Source organism: Gouania willdenowi, chromosome 17, assembly GCF_900634775.1.
Source record: "Gouania willdenowi chromosome 17, fGouWil2.1, whole genome shotgun sequence".
In the NCBI taxonomy this organism is placed as follows: Eukaryota; Metazoa; Chordata; class Actinopteri; order Blenniiformes; family Gobiesocidae; genus Gouania; species Gouania willdenowi.
In genome coordinates this window covers 6,327,334-6,350,805 of record NC_041060.1, presented here as the reverse complement: position 1 = coordinate 6,350,805, position 23,472 = coordinate 6,327,334, and the positions used below count along the sequence as shown (strand labels likewise).

The following is a 23,472-nucleotide window of genomic DNA, read 5'->3' as shown; positions in this document are numbered from 1 at the left end:
CGAAGACTGGCAGTGACAGTCGAAACATGTCAGGAGATCAAGGTGGATTTCTTAAGAAACAGTTGTCTGAATAAATGAAACCTTAACATATTGATCAAAAAGAATCTTGCTGGATAAATTACACAGTGCCTTTAAAAGAAAAAAGTTTGTTCGCGGGTTTCCATGGATACGGTTGATGACAATGAAGTGGAAAGGAAAAGGAAATGTGCCGAAAATAGTCAATCAAACCTGCATTACAAAACAACCTAGAGTGAGGATGGTCTGCATCATCAAACACTGCATTAGCATTAGCCTAGTATTAGCTTAGCATTAACATTAAATAACCATCAACTTAGAACTACCTTAGGATTGGCCTAATATTAACCTAATATTAGCATTAACAGTTACATTATCTTAGCATTAACCAAGCATTAAGATTAGCATAGCATTAACCTAACATTATCATTTATCGAGCATTAGCATAAAACAAACATTAGCTAAACTTTATCCTTGCATTAGCCTAACATTAACATTAACCCAGCATTAACATGAATGTAGCATTAACTAATCATTATCCTATGATAAGCTTAGCATTAACATTAGATTAGCATTAACTCAGCATTAGCTTAGCGTTAACCTAACATTAGCCTAACCAATGAACCCTCAGCGAAATAATTTAGAATGTGATGAAAATTGTTGAAATATGTTGAAGGATCTGAAACTAAATCAATTTGGTTGAAAAAAAAAAAAAAGCTGAATAAAGTTGTAAATGTAGTATGAACAACAACAACAAAAAAACTATGCTATATATAAGTGTATTAAAAGATTAACAGTCATAATGGAGGTAGGCTACAGTTGTAGCTACAACAGCAGTCCTGGCCAGACAAGATACAACAACGACATGACAGTATTGTAAATGAAAACTTTGACACTCCAACATTGCATTAATCAAACCAAGTTTCCCTCTAAAATAATATAATATAAATGAACAAACTTCATCATCAGTCCCACAGAAAAGCTCACACACACACACACACACACCCACGCATGCACGCACGCACAAACACACACACACACACACACGCACATACACAGACACACACACAGCAGAGGAAGAAAAACCAACACAAAACAACTTCAGGAAATCTTTGTTATTCAATCAGCAACAAGAAAAACTCAGTCTGTATTCAAAAAGGTACCACAAAGTTTACAAAGGTAAGACGTTCCATGTTTTTCACATAAATATCAAATTAGAGCTTTTCTCCTGAAAAACTGGGAGAGAAAAAAAATAAATAAAAAATTGCATAGAAAAGTACACACGAGAGGGATTATAGATGTATAACTGTGAGTGCATTTTAATTCTTATTCAGAATGACATCAGCAGAAATAACAGGGAAAAAAAAACATCTAAAGATGTGGTGAAAGTGCAGCTCATGTGGATCAGAGAAAAACACTGAAAACATTTCCAAATGTACTGGATATTTGTTCCATTGGGTTTTTAGTAGCACACATTAAGCATCTGTTTACGTTTAGCTTCTCTCGTATAATTAACGGCATTCTGACGGCTATGTTTTTCCCTCCATTTCTTAAAGACATTAATGTAAATTGAATTGTTGACCTTAAAACAGCTGCACTAAAGATCCATAAAATCACACGTCATGCTTTTCCTCTGTGAGCTACTGTATGTGAAGTTTTATTGCCAAACTCTTTCATAACTCAGATAGAAGACATGTTTGCATGAAGAAATGCAACAAAACGTGAAATATTAAAAGGTCCGTATTTAAATGTTGGAGGAGCAAAATCAAAGTCAAAGTGCTGTTTCATTTCTTGAAAAGACCGTGTAGAGATGAAGGAAATTACTTTTGTGACGGATTTATGGAATATCAAGTTTTTTTTTTTTTTTTGAATGATTAAAGAAGTTGCAGCTGTAGATCTATTTTAGATAACGGTTTTAGTTCATAGCTTGGAATTAACCCCTGTTAGGAAAGACGTGTGTGCGTCAGAATTCACGCACATAGTTTAATTGTATGAAAATCGTGGGGTTTTATAGCTTTCCTCGCACAGGGAACACAAAATTACTTTACATAAGTCACGATACACGAAAACAAATATTTTATCAATGAGCAAAAAGGAACGTTAAAGAAAATCTACATCTTAGAATATTAAACAAGAACAACTTTCTCAGAAAAATAATCTCTATTCCAAGCAGTCTGTGCTACTTTCTGACTCTCACATCAGATCTTTGAAAACAATATTATTTTTACTTGTTTTTGTGTTATTAAACAGGTGATACATTCATGTTTTAAACTAATTAACGTTTCTTATATTGTGTTAAATGTGTGGTGTCGGCTGTGACAGTTTCCACCTCCTGCTGATGATGATGATGATGCTGATCCCCCCTTTCCATCAGCACTTTTAGGAGCATGTGCTCATGTCTTTAAACAGAGTGCGTTTCAGCCTGTGTGCTTCCTCCTCCTCCTCGGGGCTGCTGGAGCAGTCCATGGCTTCTCCACCGTCCCTCTCACTGCTGGGGGTTATGGAAGACCAGCCCTCCCCACACACACTGTCCTCTGCTCCCTCTGTCCTACCTTCCTCCTCCTCTTCGGCGTCACCATCCTTCTGCCTGCAGTAAGGTGGGATTTCAACTACCACGTACTTCTTGGCCCAGCTGCTCAGCGTCGCTTTGGGACAGACGTCGCCGCACATCTGGCCTGTGTCAGTCCTGCAGCTGGGAGCTGATTGGGAAGAGAGCAATGGAGCTCCATTAGGTTTATCTACCAAAAAAAATGTCATGGTTTTATTTTGAAAGGGATGTATGGTATTTATGCAGCAGCGTATTGTCTCTATACATATATAAGAGTAAACAGTGCTTTTTACTATTTTACCTACTGATGAGAAAAGGATCATTTAAAAAAACATAATAAAATAATACAGAATTATAAAAAAAAAAAAAAGTACAAACGTTGCCTCAGGACCAAAAGCTGCAAAAATACACCGAATTACAAACAAAAAAAAAAAAAACAAGAATGTACTCCAAAAAACACAAAATAAAACAAAAGCACAAAATTGCTCATGACACACAAAACAACAAAACTACACACAATGACAGAAAACTTTATTAAAATTAGACAAAATTACTCCAGAAACACCAAAACAACAACAAAAATAGAGAAAATGAAAGAAAAACAACAAGAATACACAAAAAGACAACAAACACACAAAACAACCACTAACATTATACAGCAATGGCAGGAAAATATACAAAACTACCAAAAAAACCTTTGTTCTTTCTTCTATTAATGCACGGATCAGTCAATATTTATATGCTGACATTAATTCTGATAATATGGCCCTCAGATCAGAACAACTGTTTCTATACAAAAGCAGCGCAAATTGTCCTTTTGAATGAAAAAGCTGCTAAATGATCTAAAAAGCAGCTAAATGATCTAAAAAGCAGCTAAATGATCTAAAAAGCAAACCGAATACTTCACTTAATGGAATGTTTACAGGCAGTGGGGCCGAATGACATCATCAATCAAGTGATTTCCAGATGGCGGATCACAGGCTCTAAAACTGTAAAGTATTTCCATTTTTATAAGTCAATTAAATTAATATGGTACATAATAATGTGTTTTGTTAAACAGAAAAAGTACATTTCAAAGATTTTAGGCCATAGTTGTAAAAACAGTGGCGGATCATGACTCAGCATAAAGGCTGGGCAAAAAATCGATTTACAAATATGTAGATAAAAATTATTTTTATTTAGCAAATTCGAGTTTAAAAAAAATAAATATATATATATATATATATATATTTATACTTTTTCACGTTCAGTCCTTGTGGGTTACCGTAGCGCGATGTGAGCCAGCCCCCTCTTTGTTTACATGTGTTTAACCTTTGAGTAGGCTATACAGTGTGTGCTACAGGCCTGTTTAATTCTTTATTCGCACTATGTTGAGATGCTAAGGGAAGAGTTTATTATTTTTTTAATTGTAATGCTATATGTTATAAAATATGTAGTTATCTGATTTCTTAATCAGAAAATTGAAGCTACTGTGAAGTTGCTGTGGCACTTTTGCTTAAACCTGGATTAAAGCTTGAAATAGTTGAGTGACAGAGAATGATTTACTTTTTATTTTGGAATTGTTGTATGCATTTGAACTCTTGAGGACAATCACAGCAATAAAGTTGCACTTTTGACAAAATATCTGATGTCTGCAGTCATTTTTAAGTGCATTGAAAAACAAAAACTGAAAATAAAAATTTTCTTTGAAAAAATCTGAGATTTTTTTTTAGGCAAAATCACCCAGCCCTAACTCAGCACAAAGCATCACATGAACACTTGTCCTCAAACATTGACCAAACTCACCAGGAAGAGTGTTGGACAGCTGGCAGGAGTAAGACGTGACGCTGTTACTGGAGCTCACAGTGGCTGTTGGGTACTGGGAGATCTCTGATCGTGGAAGCTGTGGAGACACGGGTAAGGAGTGGCACTGTCTGCCCGGCAGCTGCTGCCAGTAGTAGGACGCCTCCTGCTGGGCCCCGCCCGCCGCCTGCGTCAACGTATGGTTGCTGAAGGCACTCCCCGGCGGCGAGTGAAGATCAAACACCAGCGAGAAGACGGACTTGCTGGGGACGTCGAAGAACTTGATCTTGCCCCCACACAAGTCCTCCCGCGCCGTGAACGGGTTGATCTTACGCACTTTGGCCGTTCGATGGATGAGCGGCGGGTTGTAGTACGGATCCTGCACGTTGACTTTTCTTACTGGTTTGCAGGAGAAGATGTCCGATTGGCTGCGGCTGAGCCAGATGTTTCGTCTGGGCCGAGGCGATTTGGGAGGGATTTTATCATTTTGAAATGCAAGAGGATTCAGTCGCTTAAAGCCTTGAGTCTTCTCACCTTCAATCAAAAGCAAAGAAGAGATGTTGAGCTCATCATGGATTATGACGTTTACATATTACCGTACATCACAGAAGAAGAAAACAATCTAAAAAAAACTAAAGAAGCTATTTAAACTTACTCATAAGGACACGGTAGATTTCAGGGTTGGGGTCAATTACAATTAAGTCTTGAATTATCCATGTTCAATTACAACTCAGTTATGATCACAGTGACTGACATTTTTTCCAACTACAATTATAATTACAAATGTCAAATAAAATTACTGTATATTCTCAATTACTAAAGTTCAATTACAATTAATCACAATTACTGAGCTTGTAATAAATTAGCTCATAAAACATATCCTTCCTCTTGTGTTAGCGTTCTGTTAGCATCTTTGAATATTGCTTTTCTTTTATTGTTGTAATGTTTGTAAAGTGCATTTTTTCTGCGTACTTTCTTATTTCTGTCACTTTTAACCCTTTAAAAGCCTACCGTGGACAGGTGTTGTAAATTAGAACATGTGCTAACACACTTAAAACAATACATCTGGGTAACTAATGTAATTATGATGTCCACATCAAATAAACAAATAAATACAAATATCTTATGATAACGGGTCAGTTTTGTCTTAAATCATCTGTAAAATACACTAAAAATTATTATCTATGATCTAATTTGTTTTTCACTTCTCGATTACGTTGTTTGGCTTCCTAATCCGTGAAAATATTGTTATTAATATTTTGGTGTGGGCCTTTAAAGCTTTTTTTCTGGCAGTAAAACCATCGATTTCAAGATAACTGACAGGCAGTGGGTAAACTTGATATGAAACATATTTTAATTATTGTTAACTACATATGTGTAAGACACAGAACTGTAACATGGTTCCCCAGGTTTGCATTTAGTTAAACTGAATGACAGTTTTTATTGAATTTCCATGTGGAAAAGGCATGGAAGAAATCACACAGATAGTCGTGGGTGAATAATCTCAGTGACCTTCAGCTTTCTTTTCCCTAACAATTGATTAAAAGTTTACAGAACTCAAAATAAAATGTACATTTTTTTCAGCTCGTTCAACTCTGATGGTTATGAAGGAAAACTAGTACTTAAACCTGAGCTACTTCATGTTCACCACAGGAACAACATTATAATAAAGATTAAGGCTGAAGGTAAAGCTGCCTCTCAGATGATTGCAAATTAATCCCACACAGACTGGGGTCTGAGTGGAGTTTGCGTGTTCTCCCCCGCTGTGCATGGAGTACCTCCTACAGTCCCAAAGCATTAATGTTAAGTTAATTGAAGTCTGCTGGAGTGAACGAGTGTGAAGTTGAATAGAGACCTTTGGAGGGGGAGGGGCTTGTTAGAGCCTGAAATGTAACAATGACCCGAATTGTTATAATAACACCTAAAATGTAATAACTGGTCAATAATGTAGCAAGATGCTGAGCCCAAAACAAAAAAACTTTTTACCTAATAGTGTCGATATGACATTATGGGGCAGGCAAAATATTTTCCCCCTAATAAATCATTGACTCACTCTATGATGTAATAAAGTTATCACATGATTAAGGGAAAATTGTTTTGCCTGGCTCATAATATAATAACAAACCCCAAATTTAACAAGTTGTAATAACTTGTTTCATTTTGGGCAAAAAGTTATGACTTTTTCTCAGCATCTTCTATAATTGAACACTTGTAACATTTCGGGTCTAATTACTTTTTTTTTTAATTATAGTTTGGGCACAGCACTTTTGTTACATTATTGACCAGTTATCACATTTTGGGTTTTATTACTTTTTTTTTTAAATAACTATTTGGGTCTTGTTACACTTCAGTTCTTTGTGACATATCGGGCTCCAACAAGGCAGCTAGACAAAGGATACGTGATGAAGATTCATGACAACCACTAGATGGCAACACAAACTACATTTTTTTCTAGGACTGTAAGACTTTTGTTGGACTTCATTTGAAATGTATTATATTATTATGTTTTTGTAGCATTTTACAATGCATGATTTTTCCAAATAACTTCTTGACAATGCTTTTCTAGGGACTAAAATATGTCATTTCTTCCAAGAAAAATTTAGCCTCAAAATGGATTTTGAAAATGCCTTCCCCCAAGATCCAAATTTAGTTTTTAAGTGTTAGTTATGCAACATGAATGCTTCCTATGATGTGGTTTTTGGAAAATGTTGATGTGACCAGCAGCAGAGAAGAGGAGTTGGAGCAGGAGGAAGGAAAGGAGGAGGAGGAAATAGAAGAACTAACACCTGATGAATTCAACGAAACAGAAGCTACATAAAGGCGTGTAAACAGGTTTAAAGAGAATGGACAGAAAAAACCCCAAAAAAAACAAATGAAAAGGTAAAACTGCTACTTGTGGCATCCTGCGCTGTGAGGAAAAGGAGCGTTCTGGCTTGTCCAAACAAAAACACGACTGCCTTCCTCCCTCTGCCATAGTCAGACATGCAGGCGACTGTCACAGAGACCGAATTAGAAGTGGAACCTGGACCTGTGTGGATCGAGTGTCTTCAAGTAGGAATGTTGATCTCAGACCAAAGATGCTCTACAGGTCAAGATGACGTTTATATTATGTCTCGAGCAAGATTATTTTTGAATAACATGTTAAGGTTTAATTTATTCAAAAAAAAACGTGAAAGCAATCAGCAGACTCCTCTGACAAAGACTGGCAGTTGTCTAAGGAACAGTTGTCTGAATAAATGAAACCTAAACATTATTCAAAAAGAAGACCAAAAGAATCTTGCTGGAATTACTACTCGGAAGTCAAGGCAACTTCAAAGGAAACATCAAAGTGATCAGCAGGAGCTTCTGACGAAGACTGGCATCAAAGTGGATTTCCTCAGAATAAATTAAACCTTAACATATCTACTGTATATTATGACGGTTATATCATCAGCCAAAGATAAATGAGTAAATGAGTCATTTTTCCCTTTTTGGACAAATTTCCTTTGAATGCGATAACATGCAATAACTAAACGTAACATTGGTAGACACAGAGCAGTGTAGACCATTGAGCAAACACACAATCATCTGAATGCATCAACAAAGGGAGTCCCATGTTAGCAGCCCTGACACTGACGAGATAAGTCAAACACTGATGAGTAACTGGATAAGCTTTTCTTGGAAGTGAAACTGGAAGTTTAATGTGAGTATGCTGTAATTGTTACCTTTAGCTATGGTTTTCTTGTCACCGTCTCCACTGATGGAGACGCACTCATGCTCCATCTCCTCCACCTTAAAGTGGACGAGAATCTCCTCCAGCTGTTTGACGTTGTCCGGGAAGGACGGACGCAGTTTGGGATCCATCTGGAAAACAGTGTGAGGTAAGATGACGAAGCGTAAGCATAAGTCATACATAGAAAAGACACACTCTTTAAAAATATGCATGCATAGAAATGTTTTCTTTGAACTGGGATGAACGTATAATAGTAAAACAGGTAAAACAAAATGCATTAAGGGGAGAAACTGTAGATGAGGATGGAAATGTAAACCTTGGGGTAGCAAGACACTGGGAGGGGGTCATTAGATGCCTTCAAGAAACTAAGAATATTTCTTGAACAATTTGAGCCCATTTTTGCTTATTTTTACCCTTTTTCTGCAACTACACCAAACTCACCATATTTTAACCTACAGTATTTTCATCACTTTTTCTTGCCATATTTTTGATTCTTATAATGTATTTTGCTACATTACTCCTATTTCTGCCACTTCTCCATCCAATTTCAATGCTTTTTCTGCACATTTTTTCCACTTCTAAGACATTTGCGGCACTTATAAACCCTTTCCACTACTTTTCCCACCCAATGTTGCATATGTTGTTGACACATTATTGTCACTTTTAATCTCTTTTCACGATATTTCATGCTTATTTTTTGCCAATTTAACCACATTCACAATTTGTCATGCCCATTATTCAGTTTAAACTAAGACACTTTGAACCCTTTTTACCACTTTTCCTGTCCATTGTTGTGCACTCTAATTTGCAAATTTTAACCAATTTCTGTAGTTTTTAAAATCCCATTTCACCAATTTTTTCCTCCATTTTTGGTCTCTTTTAACCCATTTTATTCCTGATTAAAACAAGGATTCACATCTTTAAGATGACGATACACTATGGAGCAAATAAATAGCAAATAAACTTCCTGGATAACAGTGGATATTATTCAGAAAAATAAATAAATGTGGTTATCACAGATTCATAGAACAATGGACCATCATGTTGCTGACTTTATGGATGGACCCCAAAAATCTCTCCCTTTTATTCCCCCTTATAGATGGCCCTGTCTCCACATGACTGCTCTTCAATGTTCATGTCTGTGTTCAACTACCTTTAGGTACAGTGGGGGTTTCCCGGTCTCTGGAAACTTTATTTTGGGGATTGTGAGCTGAAACGGTTGAGAACCATTAGTGTTTTACAACAAACTAGCTCTTCGAGATGACTTATGTTGTGATTTGCACTATATAAATAAAGTTTAATGGAATTGAACAACACTTATTTTAGAAATGAATGTACTCACTAATAAAATGACAGATTTTTTATTTAAAACCTAATATCCTAAACAGCTGATCCTGCTTTCAGAGAACAAAGAACCCCCGGATGGTCCGCCTAATCCAGTTATTCACATAATCCGATCGTGTCTTTATTTCTTAAAAAAAAAAAAAAAACAACATTAAATGCCTGGAGAAACTTGAACAACTTTTTTTTGAAAAAGGCTGAAAACACACAAAGCATCTAACACCAAAGGTCAGTAGAGAAGTTTTTTTTTTTTTTTTTTAGTAATTCATGGCTTTCATAAAGGAAATCCATTTGAATAATGTGATGGAGCAGCATTACCACAGACATTTGGACAGGATGTACCGTCATACCGTTAGACTAGGTGTGAAATTCTTGCTCTTTTTTTACATCATTAGTTTCCAGAAGTTACCAAGAAATAATGTAATGCAGTCAGTGATGCGTGTTCCTTCAGCACAAAGACCAAGTGGGTCTGCAGAAATGATACATTTAATTTCTGACGTGAAGTTTTAAGTGAAAACGTTTTTTTTATTCCTCAAAAAAAAATTGTAACATTTAGGTTTAGAGCTGCTGGAGATGATAATATTCCATCAGATGAAGTCATAGCTTAAGTTTGTTTTCATCTCCACGGTAAACACTCCCTTGAAAGTTTCAGAAAGGTTTCGTGCATTGCATTGTTGGATGTAGAGTCCCGTAGACGGACAAAACTTAATGTGATTTTTTTTGTGTTTGTTCACCAGACAGGGAAGACACTTATTCACTTTTTTTGTTCTAATTTGTTTCCGGCATTCCCCTTGATACCACCTCTCTCTACGAGACATTACATTTCTGATGGATTTAGATCTTTCTGTGTAAACCCTAAAATAAACATCCGCCATTGATTTACCACAATTTTCAGTCCATGAAAACACCAAAAATGTGTTGGGAAGTCACTTTATTGGGGCAAACACAAGAAATCACGGTAAAAACGTATTAAAAGCACTTCTATGCATCCATTTACAAGACTCCACATCCCATAATGCAATGCAAGAAACATTTCTGACAATGTCAATAAGAGAGTGTTTACAGTAGATTAAAACTACATTTCGAGTGGCAATTATAACCTTTTATATAACTTTGTTCCTGAGCCAACAATCTTTAATTCAGTCATCTATGAGGCCTAAAATATGTCTGAGTAAATTATTATTATTTTTTTTTATCTCCTGCAGCTTTAACTCAAATTTTGCTTGGTAATTCCAAATAAAATAAAACATTGCTGGTAACACTTTACTCTAAGTTTTATACATAAAGGCTGACATTACGCTGTCATTATTACGACATGATACCTGTCATTAGCGTGAATAAGGAGTCATGAAGGCTGTCATTAAATGTTTGTTACCCTAACCCGTAACCCTACCGAACCCCATTAGATCCCTCCACCTAACCCAAAAATGCCAACATAGCTCCAAAGGTGTCATAATTTAGCAAACGACACTTAGTGACAGTCTTCATGACACCTTATTCATGCTAATGACAGCGTAATGTATACAACTTCAAGTAAATACTAGATAAATCTAAAAAAAAATGTCTTAAATTAATGAAGTTATAGTCTGATCACCATGCTGAAGATTTGAATTGCTTTAAAAAAGTGATTGAGATATAACTGGACTCACATTACAGCAGTTGAAGGCCAGCTGGAGGAAGTCTGGAGGACAGTCTCCAACCATGTGCTGAAAGGTGTGATAGTCAAGGCCAAAGTTCTGCTCAGATGAAAAAAAAACGATTATCAAAAGAAGAGCAAGCCGGAGATTCACATTCAGATGTTTTGACATTCTGTAGCTGGACCTGCCAAATCCAGCTTCATGTCAAACTAATCCTTCCGACAGCTTCCCTGCTGCCTGCCAAAGTTGTTCTCTCTTTGTGGACCATCACAGCAACACATCTGGAAAATCTAGACTGTGTTATAAGCCTGATGTAATGATGCTAGTAATTCCCTTTGTGATACAAAAGTCTATTCTTTCATTACAGCAGCAGATGCTCCATAAACGAATTAACATCAAACAGCAAATAAAAATAAAGGAGGGGAGACGATGGCCCATTCATTCACGTTTATGATGCAACGTGATGAAAGCAGTTAAAGTGAGGCGTGCCCGCACTGCAAACAGTACAGAAAAGGATCGCCTCGTGCAAAGATTATCTTTCTGCACTTTGTTTCATTTGTGTGGAATGTATTGAAACTTATGAGTCATTATCTTTCACACAATGAAGAGTTAATTATTTGCTTCATGTTAAGAGCCTTAGCTTATCAATACAATGATAACCTAGTGCAGGGGTTCTCAACATTGGGGTCAGGCGGGGGGTCGCCTGATGCCTTCAAGAACCTAAGAATGTTTTTTGAACAATTTTAGCCCAATTTTTCTGCAACTCCACCAAACTCACCATATTTAAACCTTATTTTTGCTCCTTTTAATAGATTTTTGCTACATTACTCCCATTTCTGTCACTTCTCCATCAAATTTCAACACCTTTTCTGCAAATTTTTCCATTTTTAAGCTATTTTCGGCACTTATAAACCCTTTCCACCACTTTTCACACTTAATGTTGTATATGTTGACCCATTATTGTCACTTTTGACCTCTTTTCTCCAGATTTCATGCTTATTTTTTGCCAATTGAACTACATCCATAATTTCTCATGCCCAATACTTCCCATTTCAAACTACTTGTTCCTACTTTTTAAATGACATTACCACAACTCCCACCATTTTTGCCAATATTGATGCTTTGAACTTTTCTTACCACATTTTCAGTCTATTTTCTGAAACGTTTAACCAATTTCTGTGGTTTTTAAAATCCCATTTCAGCACCTTTTCCATCATTTTTGGTCACTTTTAACCGTTTACATTTTGGATTCAAATCTTAAGAATTTACATCTTTAAGATGTCTATATACTATGGCACAAATAATAATAAAGTTCCTGGATAACAGTGAATGTTATTCAGATAAATAAATACATAAATGTGGTTATCACAAATTCATATAAAAATAGACCATTTTCTTCAATGTTCTTGTACTGTATTCAACCATCTTCGGGTAAAGTGGGGGTTTACGGTCTCTGGCACCTTCATTTTGGGGTCGTTGAAAAGTTAAGAATCATTGACCTAGTGATCATTAACAGTTTTTAAAAATACATTTCAGCCAAACACCTTTAAGCCTATTGTTTCTGCTGTATTGGGGATAATATATCGTGCACACAGGCAGATACGGTAGGTGTGATGGGCTTTAGTGCAACGACTGTTACAAAGTAAAGTAGTAGCGGTAATAGGATGAAGAGTCACCTCTGTGCGAGGAAGGAAGTCGGGATCAGCCTGAATCCTTGCAATGATTTCACACAGGATTATTCCATAGGAGAACACGTCGGCCTGGAAACACACACACACACACACACACACACACACACACACACACACACACACACACACACACACACACACACACACACACACACACACACACACACACACACACACACACACACACACACACACACACACACACACACACACACACACACACACACACACACACACACACACACACACACACACACACACACACACACACACACACACACACACACACACACAGCAGTTTAAAGTCCAAACTACTGCAGCCAACGTGATAACATTTACTTAAAACCCAAATCAAATATGTGCACACTTGAACTAATGAAGATGAATGGTTTCCACGTTAATGTATTTATGAATGTTGGGTGTGTCCTCGGGTTCATTAAAGGCTTTACCTTCTCATTGTAGGGTTCATCTCTGAGAACCTCAGGAGCCATCCAGAAAGGAGACCCAACCACTGCCAGCTTCTCTCCTTCAGCACTACAAACAACACACAGGTTGAACTGGTGCAATATGCAATTACAATTAAAGACGTTGTTTAACTTTGAATTGATTAAACAACTAATGACTCTGTTGGATGTGTTTGTTTTAATCGCTACCAAAGCTACTGATGTCTTGACAGAATTAAATTCTGCACTCAATACTGCTGAACACAATCCTGTCTACTTTTGTAATGTTAATGACTAAATACAAAAAAAACAATAAAGTGATAAGATTTGGATTCCAGGTTCAAAACTGAAATCAGTAGCTTTTCCAGCCAAACCTTTGGGAAAAGAAGCCTCAATAGCTTCATATAGTGCAAATTATTTTTAAAAACATTATCTGGTACAAATACATTGATATACACGATTGTGTGTTTTTTCTAAAAAAGCAACAGCTAGTTTGTGACCTTTCTAATTGATGAAGAAAAGACTCAGAATAGGGGTGTGCATTGCCATGAATCTGATGATACGATTCACAATTTGCATGTCACAACACGATATATGCCGCGATATCATTAATTACAAAATTGACCTTTACAAGTACAAAATGAAATTAAATACAATTTATTTCTTTTTTTTTTTTACTGTCGAGAACAAGTAAATGTTAACTAACTGTAATTGAAGTACCAATATCAAAAACAAGTGGTGTGTTTTGTTCTAAGAACCCCAACAACATAGTACTTGAGGTTTATTTTCCCAAACTCCCCTGTTTTCCAGAGTTTTAGCCCTCTAAAAAGTGAGTTTCTGAGCAACGGGCTGCTTATGCATATTCATGAGTGGGCGTGTCTATAGACGCTGACTTCATGCCTCGCTGAGGGAGATCAGTGATCACCAAAGCGATTTTCTTTTTGCTATCCACACATTGTTATTGTTTTCAGCCAAAAAACTGCGCATTACAGTAAAACACATGGATATTTAGGTAGCTGTTGTGATTGTGAGTCCGTCTCAGCACTTCAGGCTGTGTGTTTATCACAGCAGCAGCACCAGAGTCATTCAGCTGCTTCAAACAGACACCGGAGTGTTAAGCTGCTAAGTCTAAGTTTCTTCTCCTCCTCATCTCTATTAACTACAGGAATAGTGCATATAAGGTGACAATCATTTATTTTGTCCAACCGCTGCGTCGCATTGTTTCACAAGCACGTCAGATCAAGTCAAAGGTGATACAAGGCAATATAACCGATACTAAAAATGGAACTGCTCCCTGGGCGCTACTCCGTTGCTGCCCACTGCTCCTCAGGGTGGGGTTAAATGCAGAGAACACATTTTGTGTATGTAGCTTAACATATATGACAAAAAAGTATAATATATATTCCTTTTCACTAGAACGGCAGGTTACACAAAAGCTCAGATGCATGAACACATATCAATGCCCCAAACCACAAGATGCCCTTGAAACCACAAGGGCGGAGTACACCTCCACATGAACAAATAGAGCATACACTACAGTGTATGATCACTGAGGAGGCGCGGCTTAGGCACCAGGCACTTCCTGGAGGGGGCGGTTCAGACGTTATGACGTCAGTTCAGAACAGACCGCTCGTTTTTCAGAAGAGTGCGGAGAAGCACCTCAGAGAGCAGAATTATTGAGGATTTCTCAGAGATGTAGGAAGGAACCCCAATAATATTTTGGGGGTGTTTTTGATAAGGAATTAATATTGTAACAAAGTTAAAATCTCAAAAAAGTTGATTTGCATGATATAGGACCTTTAAACTGTCAAATTACATAAAAAAAAAATGTTTAACTCATTCTGACTCTGTTAAGTTCTGAAATTTCAAAAAATATATATTTATGAAAATAAAGCGCAATCAGTTTCCAAGCTAACATGCATTGAGGAGTGAGGTAGTTTAACAAGGTCTGATGTGGTTCACTGACACCTAGTGACCATGCTTTTACATGCTATGCTAATATGTTAACGCAAAGAAATGTTTTTTTTTTCAATTTGGACATTTTGTGGATCAATACGATAATTGCGCAGTGAAATATTACAATATATCACAAAATCCATTTTTTTCTTCCACCCTAAAAATCAGACCCTCCACTAACACTGCAGATCGTCTGCTGTCAAAGCTCTAAAGCAGCTACTGTAGTGTTGGCTGCTAATGTCAGAGTCTGACTCGTGTGTTAATAAATAACCCTGTGACTGATTGGTATGAGGAAGAGGAGGATAAGGACACTACCCAGCTTCTGCCCACGTAAAGAATCAGTACAACTGTTGATTTTTAATTAATTTGTGTAATTTAGCAATATGCAAGAGTTACAGCTTGTTAGTAAATATAAAAACTATAATTAAAATACGTTATTTTCTTTTCTTTTTTTTTACGTTTTTTTAAAATTTTGAATGATTTTGTGTAATTTTGCAATATACAAGACTGACAGGTTAAGCTAAAAACAACAACATAAAAAACTTGAAATATAATTAAAAACTAGAGACTTGTCTTCCAATTATTAACATATATCAGTAAATAAAAAAATGTAATAAGTTAATTGATTAAAAAAAAACAATGAAAAAATTAATTAAAAGAATAAAATAATAAAAAATAAATAAAATTACTAGAAAATGTAACTGCAGTTCGCTCCTGGTAAAATGGGGTCCATTTTAGGACCAATCAAAGCAACGGTCGAATATGCATCCAATCTCCCTTTTTATATCCATGGATACGGCCCCAAAGGAAGCTGCTAATTACCACATACAGTATTTAGTATGCATGCTAATACATTTTCAAAATTTTATTATTTGTGTGAAAATTTGCAACCCAGGCCTTTTGTGTGTTTGAGATTCTGCATCAGTCTAATGTTATCTGTGCACATAGGGGTACGCGCTTCACTCCTACGCTCTCCTATTTTTTGGGGGGCCGTCTAGAAATTATGGAATGGCTGTAACGCTGCAGGTGACTCTGAAAATCAACATCGTAACTTTTGCTTTTAAAGCTTTTATGGCCAGACACCGACTGCTTGGTATTTTAATGTCGCCCTCATTGTAAAAAAAACTGCTTACAGATTAGTGGGAATCCTTTCTGCCAGGCCGAAGTCTCCCACCACCGCCGTGTAGCTGCTGTCTTCACATTTGATCAGGCAGTTCTGCAAATACAGACGACCATTAACAAGACGTTTACATGAAATAAATTGTGACTAGAGAGTTCCCATGACAATTAAAGGCTAGCCAAATGTTCCCTTCCTATCTAAACTTGAGCTTGAATAGTTTTCCCATTAGGGAAAGGCCCTTGTATTACATAACAGTGATCTTTGGCAATTCAAACAACTCATCTCAGTTTTAGGTCTGCTAATTCCAGGCGACCCCACATGGTCACCCAAAATGTTTTGTAATTGATATAAAAAATTACAGATTAAAGTTATGTTTTGAATTATTATTCTTTTTCAAAATAAAACACCATACGCAATCTCAAATAACTGTATTTTATGCTTTCACTTACTCATATAATAATAATAATGCAGTCAAATCATGAAAAGCAGATAGAGTGTTAGAGCACAGTACACACTGTCCCATTTCCCTCATAGTGCCAACATGGCTCAGGGTCAAGATGGAAAACTAGACGCTACTTAGTTGAGAATATCACAACTGACAGTGATGAGTTCCATTTAGCCGAGAGGTCGCTATAAACATATAAGACCTAAAGTTGGAACTGGTTTAATATCTTCTGCCCTTGAGTCATTTCCAAAAATATGCTCGTTATTTATGCGTTTCTCTGCAATGAATTTACCCCATTTGTTAAATTTGAAAAATTCTCCTAATAAGCATGTTTAACCTTGGAGGTGAGGTCCCGGTGGAAGATGCCTTTGGAGTGCAGGTAGGCCAAACCACTGGCAATATCAAAGGCAAGCTTCACCCTGGATGGCCAACTCAAGTGTTTGTTGCTGTCCAGGAGTTGCTCCAGGTTGCCACCATTAATGTACTACAAAAACACATAAAAAAAACATCACAAAATCACTTTGATTAGAACTAGTAGGCGTGGCAAATGTGCTCATTCAAGAAATAATGTTTTAAAAAGAACTTATTAATCGAGAACGTGTTTGTTTTCCATTTTTTGTTTTTTTACAGCGGTGCATTGTGGTTTTTAATTCCTTATCGATACTTCCTTGTTTTTGTTAGCTGGTATGTTCAGCACATGAGACAGTTATTTAGAATTTTAGCTTCATGTGCATTCATGAGGATTTGTAACAGGTTTTTAGGTACACAACAAACACAGACATGCAAAAAGTACACCGACACCCTTGATATTTAAAAAAGGTATCTAATAAGACTATTCTGCTCCGATATCAGCAACAACAACAACAAATCATATTGGTCTGTATTTAAAATCTCCAATATAAGCACACAATACATACTTTGTTTATACTGGATTTATTTATAATTCGAGGAAGTAAATTTTGTCTTCATTTTGAAATTAATATGTCATGTTTTATTTATTATTATTATTATTATTATTATTATTATTATTATTATTCACTTTTTTTTTCTTCAGGAAATTGACTTTGATCTCCCAACATGTTTCGACTGCCAACTGTCAGTTTTCCTCAGAGGCGTCTGCTGATGGTTTTGATGCATCCTCATGAGTTCTATCTGGGTGAAGACACAACTGGGACTCTCTTCTCCAGGTGACAGGGGGGTGTGGCCAGCCAAACAGAACTGTCAAGTTGGCCAATGTTGAATAATGAATGGGTCAGTATGTATCGAGACACGCCTAGCATCTAATCACTTCATACATGCAAATGTATGTTAGACTGAAATATATATCACTTTTAAATGAAGGGTTGTCAGAAATATAAATGCCATAAATTCATTTTAAAGACTGATTAAGGCTTATTTTAACATCTAATATTCCTTTACTGAGTTGCTCTAAAAAGCTAAATGTTCAGGTTTGGCTGCACTGGATACTGAAATACTTTTATAGGAATTGCCATCCCCCCTAATTACATCTCCTTAACACTTCCTGCTGTCTAGAACAAACAAAATAATAGCTGCACACAGACTCCCTAGCTGCCTGGTTATAGGCAACCGTCTCTATATTGTGAGACTGTGGGCACAGGCTAAGGGATGGATTGTCCATTTCCACCCTGTGTGTCAGCTTTGATCCAGAGGCACTTGCTTGACCTCGCTACTGGCATGCAAACACACAGACACACTAATCCCGTGTCACACATCACGAACGAGCAGAGTTAACAAGAGAGAGCTGAGGAGGGATAAAGGGATGGTCGAGTTAAGCTGCGGTCATTGGAATGGCAGACAGGCACCGAGTTAGAACAAAAAGGAGCGGAGAGGGAAGATGCTATGGCAAAGTGAAATTAATCCTTTTCAATAACCTGAAGACATTATTATTACATACTTTGACTGGAATTAAATTGTAAACTAAATTTTAATCAAACCAAAAATCCACCTGTAATTCATTCTGCTGAGCTCAATTCTCAAAAATTACTGGAGTAATTTATCTAGAACTTGTCATTGATATTGCAGAAAAAGCCACTAAAAGACAAGTAAAGCCTATAAAGATTGAGGATGTTCTCAATGCTCTCATACTGTCCTAAAAGACTATATAGAACTCCAAATGATGCCAAATGTAGAAACAAATGGGTAGTAAGTGGATTAGAAATCATTAATGAATGCTTTAACCCTAATTACCCAACCGAATAGGATTATTTCCCCAAGCTTTTGTCAGTTGATAATTTTGCATTGGTGATATTTGGGATTTTGTCTTTCATACATTGGTCTTTGTAAATGGAAAAAGAAAAAAAAAAAAACACATGCATTTTGGGAATTACAGGCGCCCTGTCCAGGGTGTACCCCACCCAGCGGCCAGTGAGAGCCGGAGATTGGCACCAACAGACCCCCGCGACCCTGACAAACAGGAATAAATTGGTCTGAAAATGAATGGATGGATGAATGTTGGGAATTGTAAAAGCTTTTTACACCTGCTGTGAGCCACAAACAACTACAACATTTAGTAAATTTACAGTAAAGTAAAGGCAGCTGGGTTTGCCAGGAGATGAGAACATTTACCCATTCGACCAAGAACTAAACCTCCAAATCACTTTTTTATGATGAAAACAAATGTATTTGGGTATAAAGTAGTGTTGTTTATGGATTCTCATTCAACTCTTGACATAGTCAAAGTATTTCAATTTGTCATATTTTGTTGTAAAAATGTAAGCGTGACTATGGGTTGAATAGGTCAGCTATTATTGGCAAATTTTGCTATTGGCTGAGAATGGTGGTTTGTGACATTTTGATGATTTTTTACGTCACGAACAGGCCCTGCCCCTTCCATAAAAACTAGCACCTGTGAACTCTGCAATATGTGGTAAGTAGGTTAGATTAAGAAGATAATTGTGAATATAGGCAAAATTTTTATTAGGGGCACATTTGGGAAAAAATATGTCCAGGCCCGATACTTAACATTTTGTTTTCAGGAAAAACTTTTACCCATTGAAATGTCGTGTGTGTAGCTTAATAAAGCAGAAAAATCCTAGCTTTCTAGTTCCGTTAGTTTTTTCTGTAACACAGATCCGATAGAGGGTTTTCGGCCCTTTTCCTTTTCCTATCCACTCTGTTATCATCAACCGTATCCATGGAAATCCAAGAACAACTACTTGATATAAATTCTTAAAAAGGCAATGAAGGACATTAGATATTACAACAGGAACCATTGAGTTGTACCTCAGTGTTCGATGACTTGAACCAACTTTCATGTTGTCCACTCCACTTTGTTACCACAAAAAGGTAACGCAGTGGACAAGACCTTCAGCATTCAACCCCATGTTAAAAAAAAAAATTAGGAAGAATTCAGCACACATGGAAAATTAAGTGAGCTACTGTAACCTTTGAATTTCATGATTTTCAACATCCCAAAAGTGCCCCTAAATAAAATTTTGCCCATATAGTCAGTATTGAGTCGATAGATACTTTGTATAGCATAGATTGTTCTTTGAAGATTTGATGGTATAAACTGGGCATATTTTAGCTGCTCCAGGAGCCCCGCCCAAAATCAAAGCTTTTTCTTTTCTTTTTTTTTAATTTCCAGCCTTGACGCATGTCAGCCAAAATTTTGGGGTTTAGTTACTTTTTATGTTCTGAACAGACTTTTCTAGCCGTAGTAGGATTTGTAGCTCGCTCTTTAATGTCAGGTAAAATATCTTTAAGCAAAACACTAAACATGACCAGGGGGCCAAGAAGCTTTGTTCCATTTTAGCAAAATAATCAGAGGATTAACCCCGAGTTTTCAGTGTCAGAAAGGTGATTAACTTATTCCCTCCAGGGCTAAGTAAGCAAGTAATTCATGCAATACAAATTCCTTTTTTTGTTTTTTAAACTACCTGTTTTGTTTGATGCATTTCTATTCCCAATCATTGTTTAGAAACGCAGTTTCCTCTTCTACAGTAAAGTATGCAGTACTGCTGGATGTTCCATGTCTACTATTGGTTTTATACTGCCAACAAAGGCAACTGGGTCTATTTAACATTTTACAAGGGCTTTAAAAAATATTTTGTGTGATAATCAGTCAGTATTTATCATAGCCTGCTTTGTACTGTATCGGTGGGTTGAGATTACACACACACCATCAAGAACGTACACTAATGAAATATGTCAAGAGATTACAGTATTTGACAAGCAAATTCCTGAGAAGCCGTAGAGTTCAATATCTGCATATGTTATGTTTGGGTTTAGCGGATACAAAAAAGCATGATTTGACACAATTAAAGCCAGGACTATTTCCACCCTCTTTCATTATCACCGTTTAGGTTGATTGAGTATGCAGAGAGTGTAAATGCAAATCACATGGTGTGTAAAAGAGTGCACCTGCAGTGTCGACGAAAAGTAACATAGTGGAAGTAAAGTCGATAAAAGCAGCTTACTCTCAGTCATTGTATTTTTCCTGGAATTTGCTTGATCCCGTTTTGAGGAGTTAGTGATATAGTAGTCTCTCCATAATAATAACACATGCTTGTGCTAAATATGCTCCATGCTATGAAACTTGTACAATATAGAAATAGGGAAATAAGAAATGCAGAGTTGGACAAAACTTCAGTGAGAGTCGCTGTGCTCTGCCGTTTGATGATAAATCCTGGAAAGACTGGAACAAAGGCTCCCTGTTTCTTGGTGGGAGCGGCTTCGATCTGTTTTATAATCCTACTATGGGTCATGACTCACTGTTAGTCCAGATTATCGCTGCAGTGGCATTTTCCATAAGAGGCATAGTATTGAATCTCAAAGGAAGAATGTCATCTTTAAAGAGTAACTAAACCCCAAAAAAATACTTTTTTTCCCACCTGAAAAAAATGTTTTTGGTCACCCAGCTATTACTGTCGAATTTTCCTAATAGCTATCACGAACCACCATTGTTGGCTCCGCCCCTCCTATAAAAACTGGCACCGGTGTTTATCTACAAACAGCCAAGGTATAGAAGAATCTGCAGTAACACACTCCATAAACAGCCAGAAATAGGCAATTGGAAGAGGAGGGGGCGGAGCCTAAAGCTTCTCACGCAACTGAAACCATAATAAAAATAGGAAACATTCTTCAAAATTCTCCGTTAATATCCTTGGAATTGTGTATAAGGCAGTAGTTATTGTTGAGTCATGGTTTTACAGTGACATCAAACCAAGACAAGCAGTGATTGGTTCTTTTTTTTTAGAAAGGTAACAACATGCAAGTGTGGAGGACCCCCTAACTTTATAAAATGAAGGTAAGGCATCAAACAAAGTAATTTAGATGCGAGTGTTAAAGGTATAGAGGATGATTTTCCCAAAGTTTAGAAAAGAAACACAGCTCTGTTTACAAGCTGGAGTCGGCATCGCTCATACAAGCAGTGTTGGGTCACTTTTGACAGTAACTAGTAAGAAATAACGCCGTTACCGTTACAATATGGTGCATTTGCCCGTTACTTTGCTAGCTGCATTGTAGTTCCTGTTTACAGTGGCGCTACATATTTTTGCGGGATGCTGTGCCAAACACAGTAAAACAATAGAAGAAGAAGCATTGTCGCGTGTCTCTGTTTACATCACGTGCGCCAATCATGGCGAGTCAATGCGATAGCAGGACGAGCTTCTCACAGTGGAAATACGCACATTGTTTTTGTCTCCAAAAGATGCATCAGTGAAGCTAAGCTAACGCTGTGGCTGGATTTTAATGGACTGTGACCGTTATCCAAGGACAGATCAGCCAAACTATTGCACGGTTTGTTGTTGTAAATATGCAGCCTGTCGTTACTGCTGTGCCACTGCTAACAGCAGCTAATTAGACTGATATGTTTAGCATTGTGTAGCTGAGAAAAATGCTGTGAATTAGTTTTTCCACATTTATTTTTATAAGCATTTTCAACAGCAGAATGTGCACCTTGAATATGCACAGCTTACTTTACATTACTGTGCTAAGGCAGAAAAATGACTGTTTTCATTTTGGAGCAGCTGTTTTGTGCTTTATATGCACATCATTTATGGTTGTTTTATAGCAGTTGATCAACACTAAATTATTGCATTATTACAGCACTAATATGAAGCTGTATGGACACAAATGACCCAAAATAAATAATACATTCTTTAATTCTAAGTAACTCAAAAGTTACTTTTTCCAGTAACGCATTACTTTTTGGTGTAAGTAATCAAAATAGTAACTGAGTTACTTTGTGAATAAAGTAACTAGTAACGGTAATTAGTTACTTTTTTTTCAGTAACTAGCACAACACTGCATGCAAGCTTATCTTCCAAAAGAACATTTGTATTTTTCCCACTATGTTAGACTCACCATCGGTAAGTGAAAATCAATTTTCAAAGGACCCGATGCGCACCGGGCACAAGCACGTATGACAGCCTTACGTTAACATATCATCAGAATGATTGACAATTAGGAGAACCAATAGTTAAGATGATCCACCCGGATACTATCTATTTATTGCATTGTTCACAATCAAACTAAAAATAGATAAACAGTGAGTGCAATCTGTGGCAAATAGGTTGGACTGAAATAACTGTGACTAGAACTGTATAGTGAGTATTAAGTAGCTAATTAGTATAGCATAGATTGTTCTTTGGTGATTGGTGTCTTAACTGCTTCAGGAACCCCGCCCATAATCATGGCATTTTTAAAAAAACGTCCAGCCTTGATGCACATGAGCCTAAACCTCTGGGTTTAGTTACTCTTAAAAAATAAGTACTTTATTCTAGGCAGCTGTTTGGCACGGGTTTTACAGGGATGATCGT

At 36.8% G+C, this 23,472-nt stretch overlaps 1 protein-coding gene across 1 annotated transcript in view; it reads right to left on the bottom strand.

Annotated features, from left to right (window-relative positions):
- Positions 1–1,849: 1,849 nt before the first annotated feature.
- Positions 1,850–23,472, bottom strand: part of tesk2 (testis associated actin remodelling kinase 2) — a 38,972-nt gene continuing 17,349 nt past the window's right edge. The window contains exons 6-13 of the mRNA XM_028473578.1: positions 17,028–17,174; positions 16,259–16,341; positions 13,176–13,260; positions 12,712–12,795; positions 11,048–11,134; positions 8,050–8,188; positions 4,349–4,879; positions 1,850–2,714 (exon numbers count right to left, since the gene is read on the bottom strand). Coding sequence (XP_028329379.1) covers positions 2,395–2,714; positions 4,349–4,879; positions 8,050–8,188; positions 11,048–11,134; positions 12,712–12,795; positions 13,176–13,260; positions 16,259–16,341; positions 17,028–17,174 — 1,476 coding nt within the window. The 3' untranslated portion in view covers positions 1,850–2,394. The remainder of the gene's footprint in view (positions 2,715–4,348; positions 4,880–8,049; positions 8,189–11,047; positions 11,135–12,711; positions 12,796–13,175; positions 13,261–16,258; positions 16,342–17,027; positions 17,175–23,472) is intronic.